The sequence below is a fragment of the Periplaneta americana genome, chromosome 7 (assembly GCF_040183065.1).
Source record: "Periplaneta americana isolate PAMFEO1 chromosome 7, P.americana_PAMFEO1_priV1, whole genome shotgun sequence".
Lineage (NCBI taxonomy): Eukaryota > Metazoa > Arthropoda > Insecta > Blattodea > Blattidae > Periplaneta > Periplaneta americana.
The window spans coordinates 170,250,505-170,271,015 of NC_091123.1; the positions used below are offsets into that span (position 1 = coordinate 170,250,505).

The window sequence follows — 20,511 nt, forward strand, 5'->3', positions numbered from 1 at the left end:
AAAAGTGTAAGATCGGCACTGTTTTCACTTCACGTCACCGAATCTCTATACATGCCTGAGTAGTATGTTTGTTTGAAAGTGCTTGAAAGTAAAAACTTGAGTAGTGTACGTAACGGAAAGTCTACAGGAATCAAACTCAACAATATGGAAGTGTTGTGGGGACTAACTTATAACGCTGGCATGAGATGGAGGTAATATACCGGATATGTGCAAAGTTACACTCGATTTTTATTCACGCAAGCATACTCCCGTGTACAAAAATTAATATTATTGTAATTATTTCGTGAAGCTATTGTTGAGTGTGGGAAGAATTACTGTAATATGGTAATAAATAAATAAATAAATAAATAGATAAATAAAAATAAACAAACAAATAAATAAACAAATAAATAAGTAAATAAATAAACAATTAAATAAGCAAATAAATAAATTAGTAAATAACTATGTAAATGAGTAAGTAAATAAATAAATAGATAAATAAATAAATACATAAATAAGTAAATAAATAAACAAGTAAAGAAGTATTATATAAATAAGCAATGAAATAAGTCAATAAATAAATACATAAATATACAAATAAATAATTAAAAGTGTGAATAAATAAATAAATAAGTAACTAAATAAGCAAATAAATAAAAAGTAAATAAATATAATAAATAAATAAATAAGCAAACAAATATACAAACAATTAAATAAATAATCAAATAAATAAGTTAGTAAATAAGTATGTAAATAAATAAATAAGCAAATAAATAAGTTAGTAAATAACTATGTAAATGAGTAAGTAAATAAATAGATAAATAAGTAAATAAATAAGTAAAGAATTAAATATATAAATAAGTAATGAAATAAGTGAATAAATAAATAAGTGCATAAGTAAATACATAAATATACAAATAAATAATTAAAAGTGTGAATAAATAAATAAACAAATAAGTAAGTGAATAAGTAACTAAATAAATAAAGAAATAAAAAGTAAATAAATACAATAAATAAGTAAATAAATAAATAAACAAACAAGTAGATAAATAAGCAAATAAATAAGTTAGTAAATAAGTATGTAAATGAATGAATAAATAAATAAATAAATAAATAAATGAAGAAGTAACTATATAAATAAGTAATGCAATAAGTGAATAAATAAATAAATAAGTGCATATGTGAATAAATAAATATACAAATAAATAATTAAGAAGTGTGAATGAATAAATAAATAAATAAATAAATAAATAAGTGAAAAACTAACTATATAAATAAGTAATGCAATAAGTGAATAAATAAATAAGTGCATACAGTATGTGAATAAATAAATATACAAATAAATAATTAAAAAGTGTGAATAAATAAATAAATAAATAAGTGAAGAAGTAATTATATAAATAAGTAATGCAATAAGTGAATAAATAAATAAGTACATATGTGAATAAATAAATATACAAATAAATAATTAAGAAGTGTGAATAAATAAATAAATAAATAAATAAATAAATAAGTGAAGAAGTAACTATATAAATAAATAATGCAATAAGTGAATAAATAAATAAGTGCATATGTGAATAAATAAATATACAAATAAATAATTAAAAAGTATAAATAAATAAATAAATAAATAAATAAATAAAAGTAAGTGAATAAGTAATTAAATAAACAAACAAACAAATAAATAAATAAATGAAAGTAAATACACAAATAAATAAGTAAATAAATAAATAAGTGAATAAGTCAATAAATATATAAATAATTAAATAAATGAATAAATAAATAAGGAAACAAATAAGTATAATAAACAAATAAGTAAATAAATAAGTATGTAAGTAAGTAAGTAAGTAAGTAAGTAAATAAATAAATACTTTTTGCATTCAAAATCTGACGCAACTTTTTACACACTCGGATTGGTTATAGACTAAGTAAATCCTGACCATTCTAAAAGAAATTGTTAATAAAATGGCTTAGGTACTGTACAAGTAAAAAAATTGTAAATCTATGCAGTAGGCTGTACACAATTCTATCGCTGTTATTTGTTGTTTAAAATTTCATACAGTATGTACCTTACATCTACAGTCAGTCTTAAGGGTTTGAAGAATGGAACAGATATTAATAAAAAAACAAATGTAGGTATACAATAAAGTACTGCTTGAGTCCCAACTCCGTTCCCTGCAACGTAAGGTAATGACAAGGAGCGAAAATGGAATATCAAAGAGCAATTACTAATGAGATATATAATGTATTTCCTAAAAACTTAAGACTCATTGCGTCGTGTATTGCAGTCGCTAATTAAATATATATTTTTAAACAAGGGGTGCTAGAGAAAATAAGGAAAAGGGAGAACTGAACTTAAGAAAGGGTGAAAAAGCAGAAAGAACAGACAAGACTGTGCTCCGGGCTGTGCATTTCCAGGTGAGGGAGAACATAATCTCGTTTCTGTAATGTAAAAATCATAATATATTTAAATCTTAAAATTCTAAGCACTCATTATTCCTAAGAGAATTTTTAACATCATAATAAGATAATGTGGGTAAAAACAATTAAATTGGACAGCAGTTAAGTGTACTGGGTTCTTATATTTAATTGAACAACACTGGTCTACAGTGATTTTGCTACTGAACAAAAGCAAGTGTACCAATCCTAATTCGAGTGTGCTGATCACAGATCTCAAGTCCATTTTTCTAACATATCACAATTTTAAAATAATAACATTTTTAATATATTTAGATCCATTTCATTTATTTTATTGTGATTTTGCTACTGAACAAAAATAACTGTACCAACCCTAATTTGTGTGTCCTGATTACAGATCTGAAGTCCGTTTTTTTTTTCTATCACGTCACAGTTTTAAAATAATAACATTTTTAATTTTTAATTATGATGTGTGATACTACATTCAGACAAAACTGAGTGCTCTTGAACTTGAAGCTTGGGGCACATTTGTACTAGAGTGAACTAGGTTTGTAGGAAATTATCGAGCTGATAATTATGCTGAACTAGTATGTAACATGCTTAGAGCATTTCAGAATCTAGGTTGTTGCATGTCTTTAAAAATGCACTTTCTTAATTCACACCTCGACTTTTTTCCAGAAAATCTCGGCGCTGTAAGTGACGAACATGGTGAGAGGTTCCATCAGGACATACCAACGATGGAATCCAAGTTCTAGGGTCAATACGGTCGGAGCATGATGGGTGATTTCTGCTGGTTCCTACAGCGATCAACCACATGCGGGAAAGCAAAGGTCTCGAGCACTCTTAACAGAGTTTTTAGCGCTTACTACATATTGTAAGTGTATAATCTATATATATATATATATATATATATATATATATAAAATTTGAACTGGTAATGAAAATTACGGGAAAACGGCTGAACGGATTTTAATGAATGACCCGTCATTTTGAAGCTCGACATCCAAGGGTTTTCAGAAAAATAGTAACTTTCAGTGAAGCGTTAATTTTCCTACATAATTTTCCTATTTTCCAAAATCCATCTTTCGTCAGTTTTGAGAACTAATTGAATTTCAGAATAAAACAAAACACACACTACAATAAACAATAGGCTATTACACGAAGACCATGACTTGCAGGATTGGTAACATATTTAGAGCTCATATTCAATTGGTTATTAAACACTTCAAAACTTATTAAAAATAATTTATAAAGGTAATTTTCTGGGTACAGCTGTGTATTGGATATTAAAATCTACAAAACCATTAGAAATGAAATATTATTATAGTTAATGGCATGATGTGACTATTTTTCATTAATTATACACATTAATGCTATATTGATGATATGAAAGTGAAACGTTTTGGTGTTATATAAGTATATGTAGAGAATATCTTAAATTAGATCTTCATTTCTATAATTTACTGATTGCGGCTATATATAAACTACAAAACTTGCGTAAGATAATAATATTGTTATTAAAATCAAATATTTTTATAGTTATTAATCAAGTGGGGTTGGGTCTTTTTTCATATACTTAATGGCGTGTGTGTAGATATTAATATGCGTCAATTTCTTCAGTATTTGCTCGAGAGAGCGCAAAAATTACAGTTTCTAAGGAAAGACCAAAAGGTATTTACTTTCTGATAAATTAAGAGGCCTACAAAATTTTGCAGTCTCCCGATCATTTCAACAAGATCTCTTAGCAGGATAAAATTATTTTACCTTCTACATTTCAAGCTATACATCCAGCAGCTATAACAAGATGCTATGTCTATTGTTCGAAAGCATAGCAAACCTGACTTTTTTTTAACTTTCACCTACAATCTACAATGATCTGAAATAGCTATTGCTTTACTCCCACATGAAAAACCCACTGATCGTCCTGACATTGTTACTTGCGTTTTCGCGTTGAAACTCAACAACTGAAGGTGGATAGGTTCAAGAAAAAGCATTTGCCGTTTCAGAGGGAGTATGTTTCATTATTATGGAAGCTAATACCTTTCAAAATGCCTGGTATTCTTCATTGAAAATAACCCTGAAACATTTTTATTTTAACGTCTAATGAACTTAGTTTGCAGCATTTGCTGCACAAGCCACTAGTCTTCTTATAAAAGTATTTAAAATATTTACAAAGGATATATAAACTAAGCTCAATTTACAGTATATCTCTGACTTTACTGTACAGGTATGTAATGAATAGTGTGACGGCCACGTGAGGTTCGATCTCACGACCGACGGAGGATGGGCAGAGGGGGTGTATTACGGCAACGCGCGAGGGGAGGTTGCGCGCGCATCTGGTGTTTGCCGAGAATGGAAGGAAGCAAACTGCTACGTGCGGAGTGAAGGGGGGGACGGACCCTCCCGAATCGTCCAGAAGTCCGTCGAAGTGGAAATCCGGATGATTCGAGAATGGACACACGCGTCGAAATATCGAGAACTCGTACTTTCCAGAAACTATGGTGTGAGTATAAATTACGCACGCGAGTGAACTTGGGACAGTCATCCAGTCAGTCAGTCAGTCAGTCAGTCAGTCAGTCAGTCAGTCAGTCAGTCAGTCAGAGAGTAAGTCAGTGGACAGCAAGCCAGCTTCGAGACCAGAGCGCGACTTGAGTTGTGTCCGTAACTGTGGAGCCTGAAGCCCGGAGTTCGAGTGCAGTGGACCGCAGTTGGGGGACCTGAGTTCGAAGTGCAGCGGATCGTCTCTGAAGGTCTGGGGTTCGAGATTCTGTGAACGCGAGTGACTGAGCTAGAAGAACTAGCCAAGACAAACGAGCTGTGAACTGAGAACTGACAGTTCTGTGTTGTAAATAGTGCTTTGTGAATATTAGTTAAGATTAACAGTTCATTGTTGTTCGTAATAGTCCAAGTAAATTGTCATTGTCGTCTGTGGAGTGCACTAACGAATACTGTGTTACTGTGTGGAGAGCAAATCCTATTGTTGAGATAATAAAATTACATTGTTGTTCAGTATAAAAAAGTTACAATAGTAAGATTTAGAATTAATGTTACAGTCTCATAACTCAAACACCTGACGTACTATGATAAATTTGATTACAGATCTGGAATCAGTGCTTCAATATCAGTGTAGAACACTTGAATTTTTCTCAGTAGCAGGCAATTTTTTTTTTTGTAGACCAGTGTAATATTAGACTTTAATGTCCATTGTTCAGTTTCGGTGTCTGTTCCATCCTTCAAAGTTAGTCTGAATGATTGATTATAAATGAGATTTGATTACAACATTTTACAATTATCTTGCATATCATTAAGTACGCAAGTACTAAGGTTTACCACATACTTCCGATGAAGGGGTTGAGGCCACTCTCTTTCCGCACGATTAGGGAGGGGTAGCCGGTAACGTACGTGATACCCGCGTCTAGGAACGTGGAGTGAGGGGCCACCACGAGGATCGGCGCTTCTCTCCTGGACGCCTGACGCCCTTTAATCGTGATCGTCATCCCGCCCACTTGGTACGCGCCTTTGCCCAGCGCGCATATCAGCGGATTCAACTTCCTGAGTGATGACGGGCAACAGTCAGTCCATCTTCCTTCTTGTCTCCACTCCAATTTCCCGCCACCTTCCGCATGCCATATGCCAATATTTACAGCTCACCAACATATCTCATATTTCCGAAACTCTGTTCTTGAAATTTTAACAACTATTCCGAACCTGATTTTATGTTAGGCACATTATTTTTGTGACAAAATATAGAAATACTAAAAGCATTAACTCTTTTTTCCTGCGCTGGCCATGGAGTAATACGCTTAAATGTTATAACATTATTTTGAATACTGTAAATTTCGATTTCATTTCTGCAACTCCATCTCATACACTTATGTTGAAAGTTTAAAATTAACTGGAAATAAAAAAGTTGTTTGACTAAAGAGGTAATTACAAAGAAAGTTTGAGTAACAGTCATGCTACGAAATACGCCTACACCAGCTTTAAGACATGCACCAACAACCATACCAGAGTATTTGCATTTTGTGTTCATGAAAAAGACCTTACGTGTCGACAATATACACTACAATAGCGAATTCTTATAATTTATTAGTTATATTTTGAATATAATATAATGTATTTAAAGTTGACATTACTAATTTAATATCTCAAATCATGAGATTAGTTGGGAGTTCAAAAAGTAGTTATGCACTGCTCCGCCTATTTATTATTATACGTTTGAGTCTAAAGAAAGCAGCAAAACAGTACAACGTGGTCTGTTGTGACGAGAATACAAGCTCCCGCATACTGGTACCATGGATAAATATATAATAGGATGCGAAACTGCGGTCAGCACCATCTGGCAGTGGGAGGCTAAAATAAGATGATCAGCGCCCAACGTCGTAGATGGTGAACAATAGAACTACGTGTTGGGTACATTACCCAGAGTTCTCTATCTATCCGTTCGAGATATTGCTCGAGGACTCGACGAGGAGCCAAGATGGCAGACAGAAACTTGCTAATAATTGAACATAAAGTGATATTACGTGTGTATATAAGTAGTGCATGTTAAACAGTGATGTTTATGGACGTTGTAGAAATAGTGTTGTTGAATGTATTGTAAAGTAACAGTAATATAATAAATTGAACTATCTAAGTAGTTCTTGCAGACTTTTCCATTGCGCTGTACAATAAATACCCAAAGAATACAATACCAATTATCTAACCTTTTGCTTTATTTTTTTTGTCTGTGTCTGGTTATATTTTAATTGGGTAGTGTAAAACAGATCGTCTCTTTTATCTTCCTGTTGGCTCCGGTAAGAATTTTCAATAGAAGATGCTGTGAGGAATAAAATTGTAAATGTTTTATTTTAAATTGGGTTAGTTTTGAATATCGATGAGGGTGGGAGGGAATACTTTCTGCACAGTTTAACATTTTCGTCACCATGTGCGCTGCTAAATGCATGGAGTAATTACTCTTTTCGCTACTTGGTGCGCTGCCAGATGTAATAACGCCCCTCCCTATAACAGGTGGCAGCAAGATCATTTTCTACAACAGCGCCTCTAGTATGTGTTACGGGAAACTCGGTAAGTTTCGCATCCTATTATATCGTCGGTTTCTTGGTAAAAGTGACCAAGTCCAAAATGCAAAATTGTTGGAAAAGGGCCATTTAAAGGTTTAATGGTCCATCCAAAGATAACTGTACTTCTTTAGATGTTAGTAATAAGTTATTTTGAAGGTAAATGTGCTATATTATTTGTTTTTAATATAAAATTATGTCTTAAATTTTCATAATGCTTGGAAGCCTTGGAATGTGACTTGGTCACTTTTACCAAGAAACCGACGATATATTCATCCATGCTGGTACCGTCCAAATTTCACGAGAGGATCTCTGCGAGGGGTGTATGGTCCTTGCGGGGTAAGAGGAGAGAGTGAGCCAGTAAGGCATCATGTCACAAACACGTTCACGTTTGAGTATATCTGGCAAAGTAAATATTATTCAACGCCTTGAAAACTGCGCAAATATTAATTTTATTGCTGGAGAGAGTACGGTAATATTTCTTTCTTTAGGCCTATTTATTTAATCCTTTCCTTATTTAATACTTTTTATTGATTTATTTCTTTATTAATTCATTCATTCATTCTTCATCCATTCAGTTACTCCTTTATTTGTATATTTATTTATTTATTTATTTATTTATTTATCTATCTATCCATTTATCACTGTATTTTGTACATTATATATATTTTTTTTCTTCTAGGAAATAAAATTTAATTTGTATTAACAACTCTTAAATAATGCCCGTATGATAGATTTTTTACTGTACATAATATGCCTTGACTTTCATGCTCTACCTAAACATGATGCTTGCCACTGCAGGGGACTTGTTCCGCGTTTTATATCTAAATAACTAACATTGGCTTTCTCCTATATCGATGAATCAGTGTATTTCTTAATACGCAACTTCAGCTCCACACGGATTATTTTCAGGATTGCCAGACGCTCCTGGATTGAGTCATATTTGTCCTGGAATGTCATAGAAAATGGACAAATACAATTTTTTTTCCCCATTTCTATAAAATCATTTTTAAACTACTTTTACATTTTTTTCAAGACCCTGTCCAGTCTACAGTATGTTCAACATCGTCATCAACATTGAGTCTCCTATCGGGTTATATTGAAACAAAAACGATAATACTGTAGTATGTATTAGGCATTATACAGGGCTTTCATTTCAAAACTTCCCAGTCTAAAATAACTAATTATTTAAATTGAATGCAATTTAAACAAAAAAAAATAACATGTCAATTTAGATATTGAGGGGGTAACTCTGAAATCTGGCTTAATTGTACCCCCAGTTTTAAATTTCAAATAGCAACCCCATATTTTTATACTTGAATATGAAAGAGCATTCAATTGTTTATACACCTCATTCGATTTCGCATCTTTTGTTTTCTATCGTCGCCTGGCAACCTGGATTTTTGTTGTTGTCAGTTGATTGTAGGATGAAAACACAGCTTATTTTGTGTGATTTCCTAAATTTAATCAATAAGGATGATTTATGTTCTCTCTTGAAGGATATACAGCATTTTAGAATAATTTAATACACAAACACAACTATTACATGAAATGCTCAATAAGTTTTTGTAGCTTTATTCTCTTCAGCTCTAATCAACAATCCTTAGCTATAATTAGCAATCATTTGTACCCAACAAAATTTTTATTGTAAATGATTTCCTACGTTTTCTTATCTTAATGTTTTTTCTTTTTCTTTTCAAGTGTCACAAAATTGTTTTGTTTACTTATTATTCTTTATTAATTGATTAGTAGGCCGATCTATCGAACCCTTATTAAGGGCGGCTTTTGTTTATACAAATTATCTCTCACATTTTAAGTATAAAAATATAAGGGTGTCATTTGAAATTTCAAGGTGGGGGTGGCTGGGGGTGGGGATGCAATCTAAAATGCAATTAAGTCTGGTTTCAGACTTCCCCTTCAATATCTAAATTGACGTGTTTTTTGTTTAAATTGAATTAAATTTAAATAATTAATTATTTAGACTGGGAAGTTTTGAAATGAAAGCCCTGTATAGTATCTTTATTCTTTACTATTTTCGGACGTTGATTTATTACTGATAGAATTTAAACACTGTACATCTATTTTTTTTCTGTATAGATCTGGCTGTAATATGACGTTATTTTTCCAGACTTTATCAATAATTGAAAGGAAATTTCATGATATCGTAAAAATGTAACAAAATTAAAAGTCTAGGCCCTTTATAATTAGTTTAAACTACATAAAACGAATAAAATCAGTTGTATTACAAATTGCATTAATTCGAATATGCAATCAAGTTAAGGTACGCAGTATCACCACCTGTGATGAGAAAATCTGGCAACCCTGATTATGTTACACACGCTTAGCTTGGCTATTCGGTAAGGATTCACGCACTTAATCTCATAATGACTCCCTATATGACAGGTGACCTGAGGGGCATTAGTGAATCCGATGCTGACAGGTGGGCCATCCCACCTAAGTCCTGATAGCGCCAGGTCCCATCGCCAGTCTATAATCTGATCAGCCCCAAGATCCGGAGTTCCAATTCTTCCCTATACCACCATCGGAAACTGGTACTACCTCAAGACAATAGATAAAATGAGGGGGAAGTGAAGAGTGTTGGTGGAATGGAAGAGGGAAATGAGAGTATCCCAAGAAAATCCCTCTGCAATGTCTGCTTTTCCATCACGACATGACCGAGAACCGAATTCATGACGCCTGGATAGAAAATCAACAAGTAAGCCAAAACACGCTGTATTATAGGCCTACTGGCTTACTGTATGCTTCCTTTATAACAAATCTTCCCTGGAACAAATTCTTGTGATTTAATTAAGCATTCTGGAACTAATGACATGTTTACTTCAGACAGGCCTAATAAATTATCAAAATTACATACAGTTGTAATGTTACGGACAAAAAGATTAATTTAACAAAATATTAATGTGGCCTCTTTTCTTGATATTGCGTTTCCTAGTATAATGATTCTTGAACATTAGGACCAGTGTGATCAAAAGAATGATAACGTATCTTATCTGCTAACAAGCAAGCATTTTCATGGGGGCAGATAAAGTTATTTTTTTCCTTCCACCAAGTTAATAATGCCAAAATAAATGCTTATACAAATTTTGGCCACTCGAACACAATTACGAAGGCCGTCCACAAAGTAAGTTTCCCTAGGGCCGTTTACAGAAAGAAAACACAATTTCATGGAAATATTTACTGAAACAGATACAGTAATTAAACTATTTTTTCAACTATTTCCTACCGGAATTCAGACAATTGTCATACCGTTGGATCAACAGAGAGATACAGACGGCTGTCACATACTGGTTCTGATCCCAGACGGAAGACTTCTACGAACAGGGATACAAAAGTTGATCCCATGGTATGAAAAATGACTCAATTCCGGTGAGGAATACGTTGAAAAATAGCTCAACAATAGTATCTGTTTCAATATATATTTCCATGGAGTTGTTTTCTTTCTGTAAACGGCCCCAAGGAATCTTACTTTCTGAACGGCGCTCGTAATTGCGCTCGAGTGGCCAACATTTCTATAAAATTTTGTTTTGACATTATTAACATGGTTGAAAAAAATTAACTTTTTTATTTGCTCCCGTGAGAATGTTTGCTTGTAAGTTAATAAAATTAATATTCACTTAGGATACACATGACTGCATCTGAACAACACAATGCATCGGTTTAGGAGTAATCTATCAATTAATATTGTCATTATATTACTGAAATTTAAATGAAGTTTAAGGTAAATCGTTCGTTTTTATTTATTCAATGGTAAGGCAGTTACTGAAGCTGATATTAATTCTTATATAATAACACGTTTGATTTATTCAAAACATCCAGCATTTTCAAATGTCATACTCAAGAACTTTCTGCCTGTAGTTTATTATTAAAGAACCATTATTAAAACAACACACAAATAAGTATGTACCTCCGCATAAACTGAACCCACCTTGTTTCATCGTAGCTTGTATTGTACTAATGAAGTGTAGCAATATGCAAATTAATTTTCGAACAAACTCTGCATCAACCGTAATGACCTTGAAATAAGAAAAATAAGAACCCTTTTATGTTCATAAAAATTTCTCCTTGTGAATTATTATTCGTTGTTAACTTACAAATTTCATCTATACTGTGCAGAGTTGCACGAATTAATCACAGTACAAGTGAGGTGCACTGTTTTACACTTCAAGTTCGGATGAACTCAGATAATTTATCGATATTCATTTAAGAGAATCAGATTTTTCACATGCATGTGATAATACGATGGAGAGTCAAAAAGTAACCTTAATAATTGTTTTATTAATTGAATATGTACAATAAGACTACAAACACTTCATCACTTTTCAACATAGTGTAACAGGAACACTTGCATTGAACGTAAAAAAAACCCATTTCGGTTTGGTTGATAGGCTTTCCCCTCTACTCACACTCTCTACCATCAACGAAGGGGAAGCTGCTACTGTCCATCTCACAAACGTTCGACTAATTGACTTTCTACATAGTGACAAATTTTATTTCTGAAAGTGTTTACCGGTAATCTATATTTCGAAAGTCCACACTAAGCGTTTATATAGAATTTTATTGCTGTTCATATTAACTGGCACATTAAAAAGCTACTGACAACAGAAGATAAATGTTTTCTCCACCGCTAGTTGCTACTCTACAGCATACACAATGGGACAATCTGCACTGCGTCGCTCCCCCTGACTTTATAATACAAACCGACATTCCTTAATTTAATTAATTATTAGTTGAAAATATTGTAAGAAATACACAAAAATATACTGTAACATGTAATTGTCATACATTTGTGACACTGTATTTTATATTCACTTATGTACTTTATTTAATATTTTCTTTGCTAGTGTGTACAGCTTCGAAAAAAAAAATCGGAAAAAAAATCGAAAGAGAATTGGGAGGACAAATTTAAAAGGTACGGTACGCAAAACGCGTCCTTGCAAGGGGTTGGGGGCTGTACAAAACTAAGTATGTGAGCTCCAAGCCTGTTGGCCACTAGTCTCACTCCGGGTTACGCTGCTCCACTGAAGGAAATCTAGAAAATTTTGAAGGGGAAGCCGAAATTGGACGTAACCTCTTAGGTACCACATACGCGGGGGGGGGCGGAGATTTGATCAAGTGATCACGGAACGGGGCGAGGAGGAGATGGCTGGTGTTTGCCGTTAGGATGGCGAGACGCTGTAATCTGTTGTTCGATGACAAAGCATGTGAAGGCCGTCGGAAGAAGCGCCGTGAAATCTAAATCTGCAATTTGAGAGGTCCCTGTCCTTTCAAATTGCGACTAATTGAGTGACCTCGTATATTTAATAGACAATTTATAGATTCTGAACTAGGGCATATATATGGGGAAGGCATATAGGTCCGTGGCCCATTTCTTATAGGGCTCATCCCGACATTTGTCTTACGCCTTAGGAAAACCACGGAATACCTTAGGCAGGATGAGTTGTCTCATATATAAGAGACTAGCCAATTTGGCTATTATGTAGGAGGTGATTGTTGTCGTGAGCCTTGTTGAATCGTCTCAATTTTGAGACCAGCTTGGGGGAGTGCAGGTATAAGAGGTAACAGCTCCCGGTCTGTCACTGACTGACTCAGGGCAAGTAGAAGGGCAGTGTTGCCAATTCAGCAGTTTTCCCGCGCTAGTTTAGCGGGTAAAATTTATGAAATTTGTATTGCTGATATAGGAATGTAGCGGGTATTTTTAACACTCATAGCGGCAAAATAATATAATTTTACACTGACAATATAGCAATTTAGCGGTTTCTGCACGGCTTCACAGCGGATTTTTAAGAATCGAGTTGCAACGCTGTAGAAGGGAAAAGAAATGCTTTCGCGTCCTCTCAACTTGTATGAAATGTCATTTTAGTGGGGCTATGTTAAAAATGATGAAATGTTTGTAGTGTTATTGTACATATTCAATTAATAAACCAATTATTAAGGTTACTTTTTGACTCTCCCTCGTAGGTTCTATTAACATTGGCGAAAGCAGGTTTCGGTTCGTAGTTCAATGCGAACAGTGTTTGACTGCACGTAACAGGATGACTCAAAAAGTTACGCCAGTATGCTGGAAAGTAAGAGGGTTTATGATTTAAACAGGAAATGTAAGCTTAATTTGTCCACTTGCATCTATTTTGCACCTATCTGTAATGTAAGCAAACCAGCTTCAATTGGACATTACAAAATTAACAGTGATTGGGGTTACAGTTGAACCTCCTTACAACGAAAACCGATATAACGATAAATCTTGTTGCAACGATAAATTTGATCGGCCCGGCATATTTCCTATATTTTTAATTTGTTTCATCCATCATTACAACGATGGTCAAATTTTGGAAGAACTCCGATGTAACGACTAAAACATTAGAGCTTTTTTTTTTTTTAATTTATTTAGTTTTCATGTTCAGTATTTCACTTGGGATCGCCCTCTTAAAGATGTTTCCCCCATTATTTCATCTACCCTATTTCATACTTTTGTTAATCAATCTTGGCATTCTGTACAAGAAGTGTTTTGTAGTAAAACTCTAGCTGCTTCAAGGGCGCGTGACCCTTAACAGGATTTGTTTTTATGGTTCCTGTCACTGTCTTCCAGATCGCATGACCTTTTCACATTGGAGTCATTCATTCATTCATTCATTCAGATCTTTCACTGCAAATCCAGCATTCTCCAATCTTTTCTATTTTCTGCATTCCTCTTTGTCTCCGCATATGATCCATAATATATCTTAATGTCGTCTATCATCTGATTTCTACTGCCCCGTTCATTATTCCTTCTAGTGCATCCTTCAGTAGGCAGTTTCTTCTCAGTTAGTGACCCAACCAATTCCTTTTCCTCTTCCTGATCAGTTTCAGCATCATTCTTTCTTCACCCACTCTTTCCAACACAGCTTCATTTCTTATTCTGTTGGTCCATTTCACACGTTTCATTCTTCTCCATATCCACATTTCAAATGCTTCTATTCGCTTCTTTCACTTCGTCGTAATGTCCATGTTTCTGCCCCATACAATGCCACACTCCACACACAAAGCACTTCACTAGTCTCTTCCTTAGTTCTTTCTACAGAGATCCGCAGAAGATGCACCTTTTTCTATTAAAAGCTTCCTTGGCCATTGCTATCCTCCTTTTGACTTCCTGGCAGCAGCTCATGTTACTGCTTATAGTACACCCAAGTATTTGAAGCTGTCCACTTGCTCTACTGCCTCATTTAGAATTCGCAAGTTCATTCTTTATTTTTCTTCCTATGACCATGGTCTTCGTCTTATTTGCATTTATCTTCATCCCATACTGCTCACAGCTGTCATTTAGCTCCAGTAGCATATCCCTTATTATCATCTCCTCTCCTGCTAGTAACGCCATATCATCAGCAAATCTTATACACTTTATTCTTCTTGCTCCTACTATCACTCCTCCCATGTTCTGAAAACAATTCTTCACTAAATCCCCCAAGTAGATGTTAAACAGGGTAGTTGATAAAGGGCATCCTTGACTTCTCCCCTCCCTATTTCACTTCCTTCTGACATTTCTTCTCCTATCCTGACTTTGACTCGTTGTTTCATATAAAGGTTATTGAACAGCCTCATCTCTTTACAATCCACACCTATTTTCTTTAGGATTCCCAATTCACTCTGTCAAAAGCTTTTTCTAAGTCCAAAAATACTGCATTCACACCTTTATTCTTCTCTAAGTATCTTTCGCCGATCACATTCGAGTGTTACTTGTTAATGATGGCAGGTGTAAACTAAACTAAATTAGCTGTATTTAGCGATTTAGATAGGGGATTGAAGCAAATTGAAGTGGACAAAATGTATAAGTTTGCGCAGTGAATACTCGCAACATTCATAAATGAACGCAAGGAAATGGAGAACAATGTCGCAAGTGGTAAAATTAATCCTGGACGTAAGTGTTTAAAAACTGAGGCAGCAAAAGACGTTGGCACTGCTACCTTGAAATGGTTTAATGTCTATAGGATACCGCCAGACAATCTAATTGTGCTCGAAGCAATAAAAAATACATTTGTTGTTGAAAATCTTAATACCAAAGACAGAGTTAAAATTATTAACTTTTTTAAAAATAAGCCTGAATTTTAAATCAATTTGTACGTAAAGCAGGGCAATGAAATGGCGATTAAATGGTATTTCTTGTCTCAATCCCCAGAAAATTGTTGTATCGAGGTTCGACTGCACTTTTTTTTACTATGATTAGGCTGACTTCATTAACTAGATGCTATTTTGCTCCAGTTGAGTCATAACTGAAGTTATAAATTTTAAAACAATAACAAAAGCATTCACAGCTTGAAAACGGTGTCTATAGAAACATTTGTTATTTAAATTTACTGTTGTAAATGACTAGTACTTCTCATCTCCTAATGTAGGTCTATTTACTCGTACATAACTTTTTGAATCACCCTGTAGAGGCAATTTGAAGCTTTTGAACAGTGATTCTGGGAATTTTTCTTACGAGACTCAACATCCATTTAATAGTTCGCATACGTGTGAGGGAGGACGCGTGCAAGACACAATGTTGGTCATTTTTTGTATTATAAATATCGAATTTTATCGAGAAGTTTCGTAAACCATGAATTCTTTTGAGGCCACATTCAGAACACATTGTCTTCTGAGGAGTGTTTAATAAGAAATTACTTCGAGAGGTAAATTGGTAGAGTGCAGGCTTGCAAATAACCTTAAATCGATGTGTCTTGCGAAGTATAATCTCAAGAGGCCACTTGCAAAGGACACAATCTCCAGATGGATGTTATGCAAGAAATGGTCTCAATCAGTTAACTTGTAAAACACTTGGCCCGGTTTCTTCAACCTTTGTTAAATTATAACAGTGTGTTATTGCATTTTAACTGTAAACTTAACAGTTGAAGCATTTCTTCAACTACTGTTAGTACTAACAGGCTATTAAAACCCATGTTAATTTAACTGCCCAATTTCATGCAGTTAAATCATTTAACTCTCTGTTAGCATAGAAGTATCCAATATGGCTGGTGCGTTAGATGCTGAACTTATATATCTGTATTATTTAGAAAATGGTATCCATGAATACATAAACAGAGGGGATAATTTCAATATGAGAAGTGAGATACACAATCATACAACGAGGAATAGGCAATTATTAGATTATCCACTTTGTAGACTTAGTGTGAAAAAAAATACTATAAATTGATTGGAATCAAATTATTTAATAAGCTCCCTATAAACATTCAACTTCTTCCTGTTGAAAGTTATAAAACAAAATTGTACAGTTGGTTAGTTAAAAACCCACTTTACTCAATAAATGAGTTCTTTGAAATTGACATACATTTTTAAACAATGCAGTTTTAAATGTTATGGTTGTTGTTTCTTAATTTTTTTTAATAATGAGATTTTAAATGAAACCTAGTGGTAAATCAATTTACATTTAAATTTCAATGTATTAATGAACAGAGCAAATTGCACTACCTTATGTTGCATTTTTAAAGTTTATTATTAACCTCTGTTTGTAGTATTCTTAATTAGTTATTAAACATATGACAATTAGTACTTGATACTGTCTTTTATCTAGTAAATATAGTACTTTTAACTTTATATTATATAATTTGATAAATATCTACATTGTTTTAATAATTAAATTTTTATTTTGTATACTCTATGAAATGTATTGCAGTAAGGTTGTAACATTTGACAATGTCTATAGTGAAGTTTTCCATTCAATGACAATAAAGATTATTATTATTATTATTATTATTATTATTATTATTATTATTATTATTATTATTATTATTATTATACCAATACTTCGCTCCACGCTATTGTGATACAGACGAGGAAAGAAGCAGAAATCAAACCTGAGAGAATAGAAAGACTTCTATCCTCTCTGACTCAAACAACGGAAACAAGCGAGAATCGCAATTGTCAGAGTTCAGAAAACAGAAGTGAGCCTATACTTGGTTATAGGTTAGAATCTCTGGTCCTAACAAAGAGTTAACAAACAGAATGTTAAAATGTGAAATGTAAAGTTGAAGAAACGCAATATTTTTAACACCAATTCATACATTTAACTTACAGTTAATAAACGCTATGTTAGGTTCATTTTAACAAAGGTTGAAGAAAGTCTGTTAAGAATGTTTTGCAAGAAGTGAGCTTGTCTTCATCGAGAGAACTTCCGTGGGTTCAGTTAACGCGGAGATACTGTGGTCAAGGGCTCGTACTTCCAAAAAACGGCAGCTGTCCTGTTTCGCCCTTGGCGACGACGCTAGGGCCTCCCAGCAGCACGACGGGTAAAGCATCGAAATAAGTGGAATGTGGTGCCACAGCGAGAATGGGGGCGTCCTTGGGAGATGCTTGTTTACCTCGCACAGTGACCCAATGGAAACCCCCGAACAAGAAGAGCAGCCGCATCACCCAACAGAGCACCGCCTTGGTGTCGCTACAAGTAAGCAGCACCACACAAACTGTTATCCAGACGGTGCGACGCCCTCACTATAGGTCATCAGTCTATGTAATTATTTCAACAAATGTGTAACTGATTCCTGGTTTAATAAAATAATGTTAGGAGTATTTTATGAGAATTAAATATCACTAAATATTGACATCTAATTATTGTTCCGACTATTATGATTAGGCTATATTTAGGTCAATGCAATAATTTTAACAGTTCTGATACAGTTACTATTGCTCTGATAGTGCAATAATTAATTTAAGAGTTAGATACAGCTTACGGCAGTGACATTTTGGAAATATTCAACATTTTTTTCTCTATTACTCTAATTTGTACAATAACGAAAATTAATAGGTGTAAAACATTGGCTGGTATGCATAAAGTTGAAGTAAATGTTATTGCTAAGGTTTTCCTAATATATCCTACGATCTTTATGTATATAAGCCCATACTAAAGTCTTTCCTGCGTAGCAGAAAGTTGATCTGGAAGGCCGTGTTTAGTTTATGCTAGAATTCGTAGTATAAACCACTATTTGCATGCGTAACAAGAAGTATATATAGCGAATAGGGATTATAAAGAATGGACACTTCGCGTCGGTACCTTTGATGTAGCCGGACTGATTTCAATGACCTTCAAGCCAGCTAAAGCGTGAGATTCTGCTTTCTCCCTAGAGTTGGCGCTGACATCACACCAGCTAGCAGTGGACACAGCGGAAATATAACACATGTAATTAATATATCGAGGAACATTATGTACTCAAATAAAATAAATTGGATCCATAAAATAATAAATTCGTCATTAACTGTAATGTCTAGACTCTAGAGTTCCTTTATAATGAGAGTTGAGACGTTGAACCCAACAACAATTAAAATATGTAATGATTTGATAGCGCTGAAAATGGAAAAACAAAACTCTTACGAGAAGTAAAACCATATACCTATATTATATTATATACAAATATTAAACGAATTCGATACTTAATTTTATAATGTATTATATTATTTTATAATATAATTTATGATATCTGAAATATAAAATATTATTATTACAACCAGTTTGTCACTGAGAAATAAGGAAAAGCCGTTAACTTGAATTTATTTGAAGCAAAGCGTTACTGGATTATGCAATAAGGTAGGCGATGTTTGGATCCTGTGTCTCAACTCTATTCTCAATTATTATCTTAGCATATGCTCGATTACACTAACCTCTAGCGCTTGAAAGTGGAACTATACGCTGGCGCACAGAGAAACAAAACACAGGAAAATTAGCTCAGTGTCCATTCTTTATAATCCCTATTCGCTGGTATATGCTTCTACTTCTAAGTGTAAACTAAGAAAAATCATAGTCTGCCGTGTTTGAGACTTTGTTAGCTCAGCATAAGCATTTGTACGATTTAATATGACAGAATTCATGCAAATTCGCGCTAGAAAATTCTACAAGGAAAGACGAGAACCATGAGAACGTGATTATAAGAAGTTATATAGGTTTTACAAATAAAAAATGTTACCGTATATGGTCAATTTTTGTAATGGACTACTCAAATGTGTATTTTGAGATAACTGAATTCTGTCAGTTGATTTTTGTTATTGTTATTTAAAATAATATATTTTTAGCAAAATGATTCTATGATGTATTTGTAATACAATTTACGTGAAAAAACTCCGTGTGGGTGCAATAATTTAGGTTACATGTAAATTTAATTACTAACATTTTGGGCCTGTCTAATTTATGTCTGATGTTTACTTTACTTGTTATTTATTTTCTTCATAATTTGCTTTTCGTCCATTCTTTTCTTGTTGTAAACTTCAACCTTAACTTTCATAGCCTGGATGGCTTTCTGTTTGTCACTTCTTGCGGCGGAGTTCGCGACTTGTTTAATAATGCTGGATATTTTTCCAGTAGATTAACAAACAACAGTTGTTCTCATGTTCTCTTCTACACTTCCCACTTCGTCGTAATTGCCCTTTTTCTTGTTATACTAACCAGATTTTGAGAATAACAATCAATTTTCCCCACAAAGAAATTAACATAAATGCAGATAAACCCGAAGTATTGTCGATAATCGATATAATCGAATACTCTTGATAGTTTATACTGTCGCCGCGTAGTACATACTTAGTAGTAGTAGCATCAGGTTTATGCATACAAAACGAAGTATATACTTCTACTTCAAGTATCTTCTACAGTCGAAGCAAAAGGTAATGCTACAACTTTATGCATATCAGCCAATTGTTCTTCTGCTATATAAAAAAATATTTTTGCAATATAAAAAATGTATTTATATATTTTTTTCAAAATCCAAATTGGTGGCAGTTCACTGTGCAGTGAAGCGTTTCCCTCATAACTCATAAACTTTTCAACTTTTCCATGTTCTCTTTTATTTTATTGCTGAAACTCATGTTTGCACATATCATGTTCTTTCAACTACATTCCTTAATAAATAATATATATATTTTTTATTTTGTGTTAAAGCAATATACTGATATTTGACCATTTTTATTAATTTATTTTTATCAGAAAACCTATCCAACATAGAAGAGTGATTTTGCACCAGTTAACGGATACGACATGCATAGATACACACAAAAATTTCATCACAGAATGCTGAATAGTTTTTTA

At 33.4% G+C, this 20,511-nt stretch overlaps 1 protein-coding gene across 2 annotated transcripts in view; it reads right to left on the bottom strand.

Annotated features, from left to right (window-relative positions):
* LPCAT (lysophosphatidylcholine acyltransferase) overlaps positions 1 to 20,511 on the bottom strand; it is a 343,026-nt gene that overhangs the window by 41,890 nt on the left and 280,625 nt on the right. Inside the window, exon 3 of one of the 2 annotated variants that reach the window (XM_069831815.1) lies at positions 5,735 to 5,949. In XM_069831815.1, the coding sequence (XP_069687916.1) occupies positions 5,735 to 5,949 (215 nt within the window). Of the gene's footprint in view, positions 1 to 5,734; positions 5,950 to 17,662; positions 17,881 to 20,511 lie in introns of both variants that reach the window. The other variant, XM_069831814.1, reaches the window with a different exon arrangement.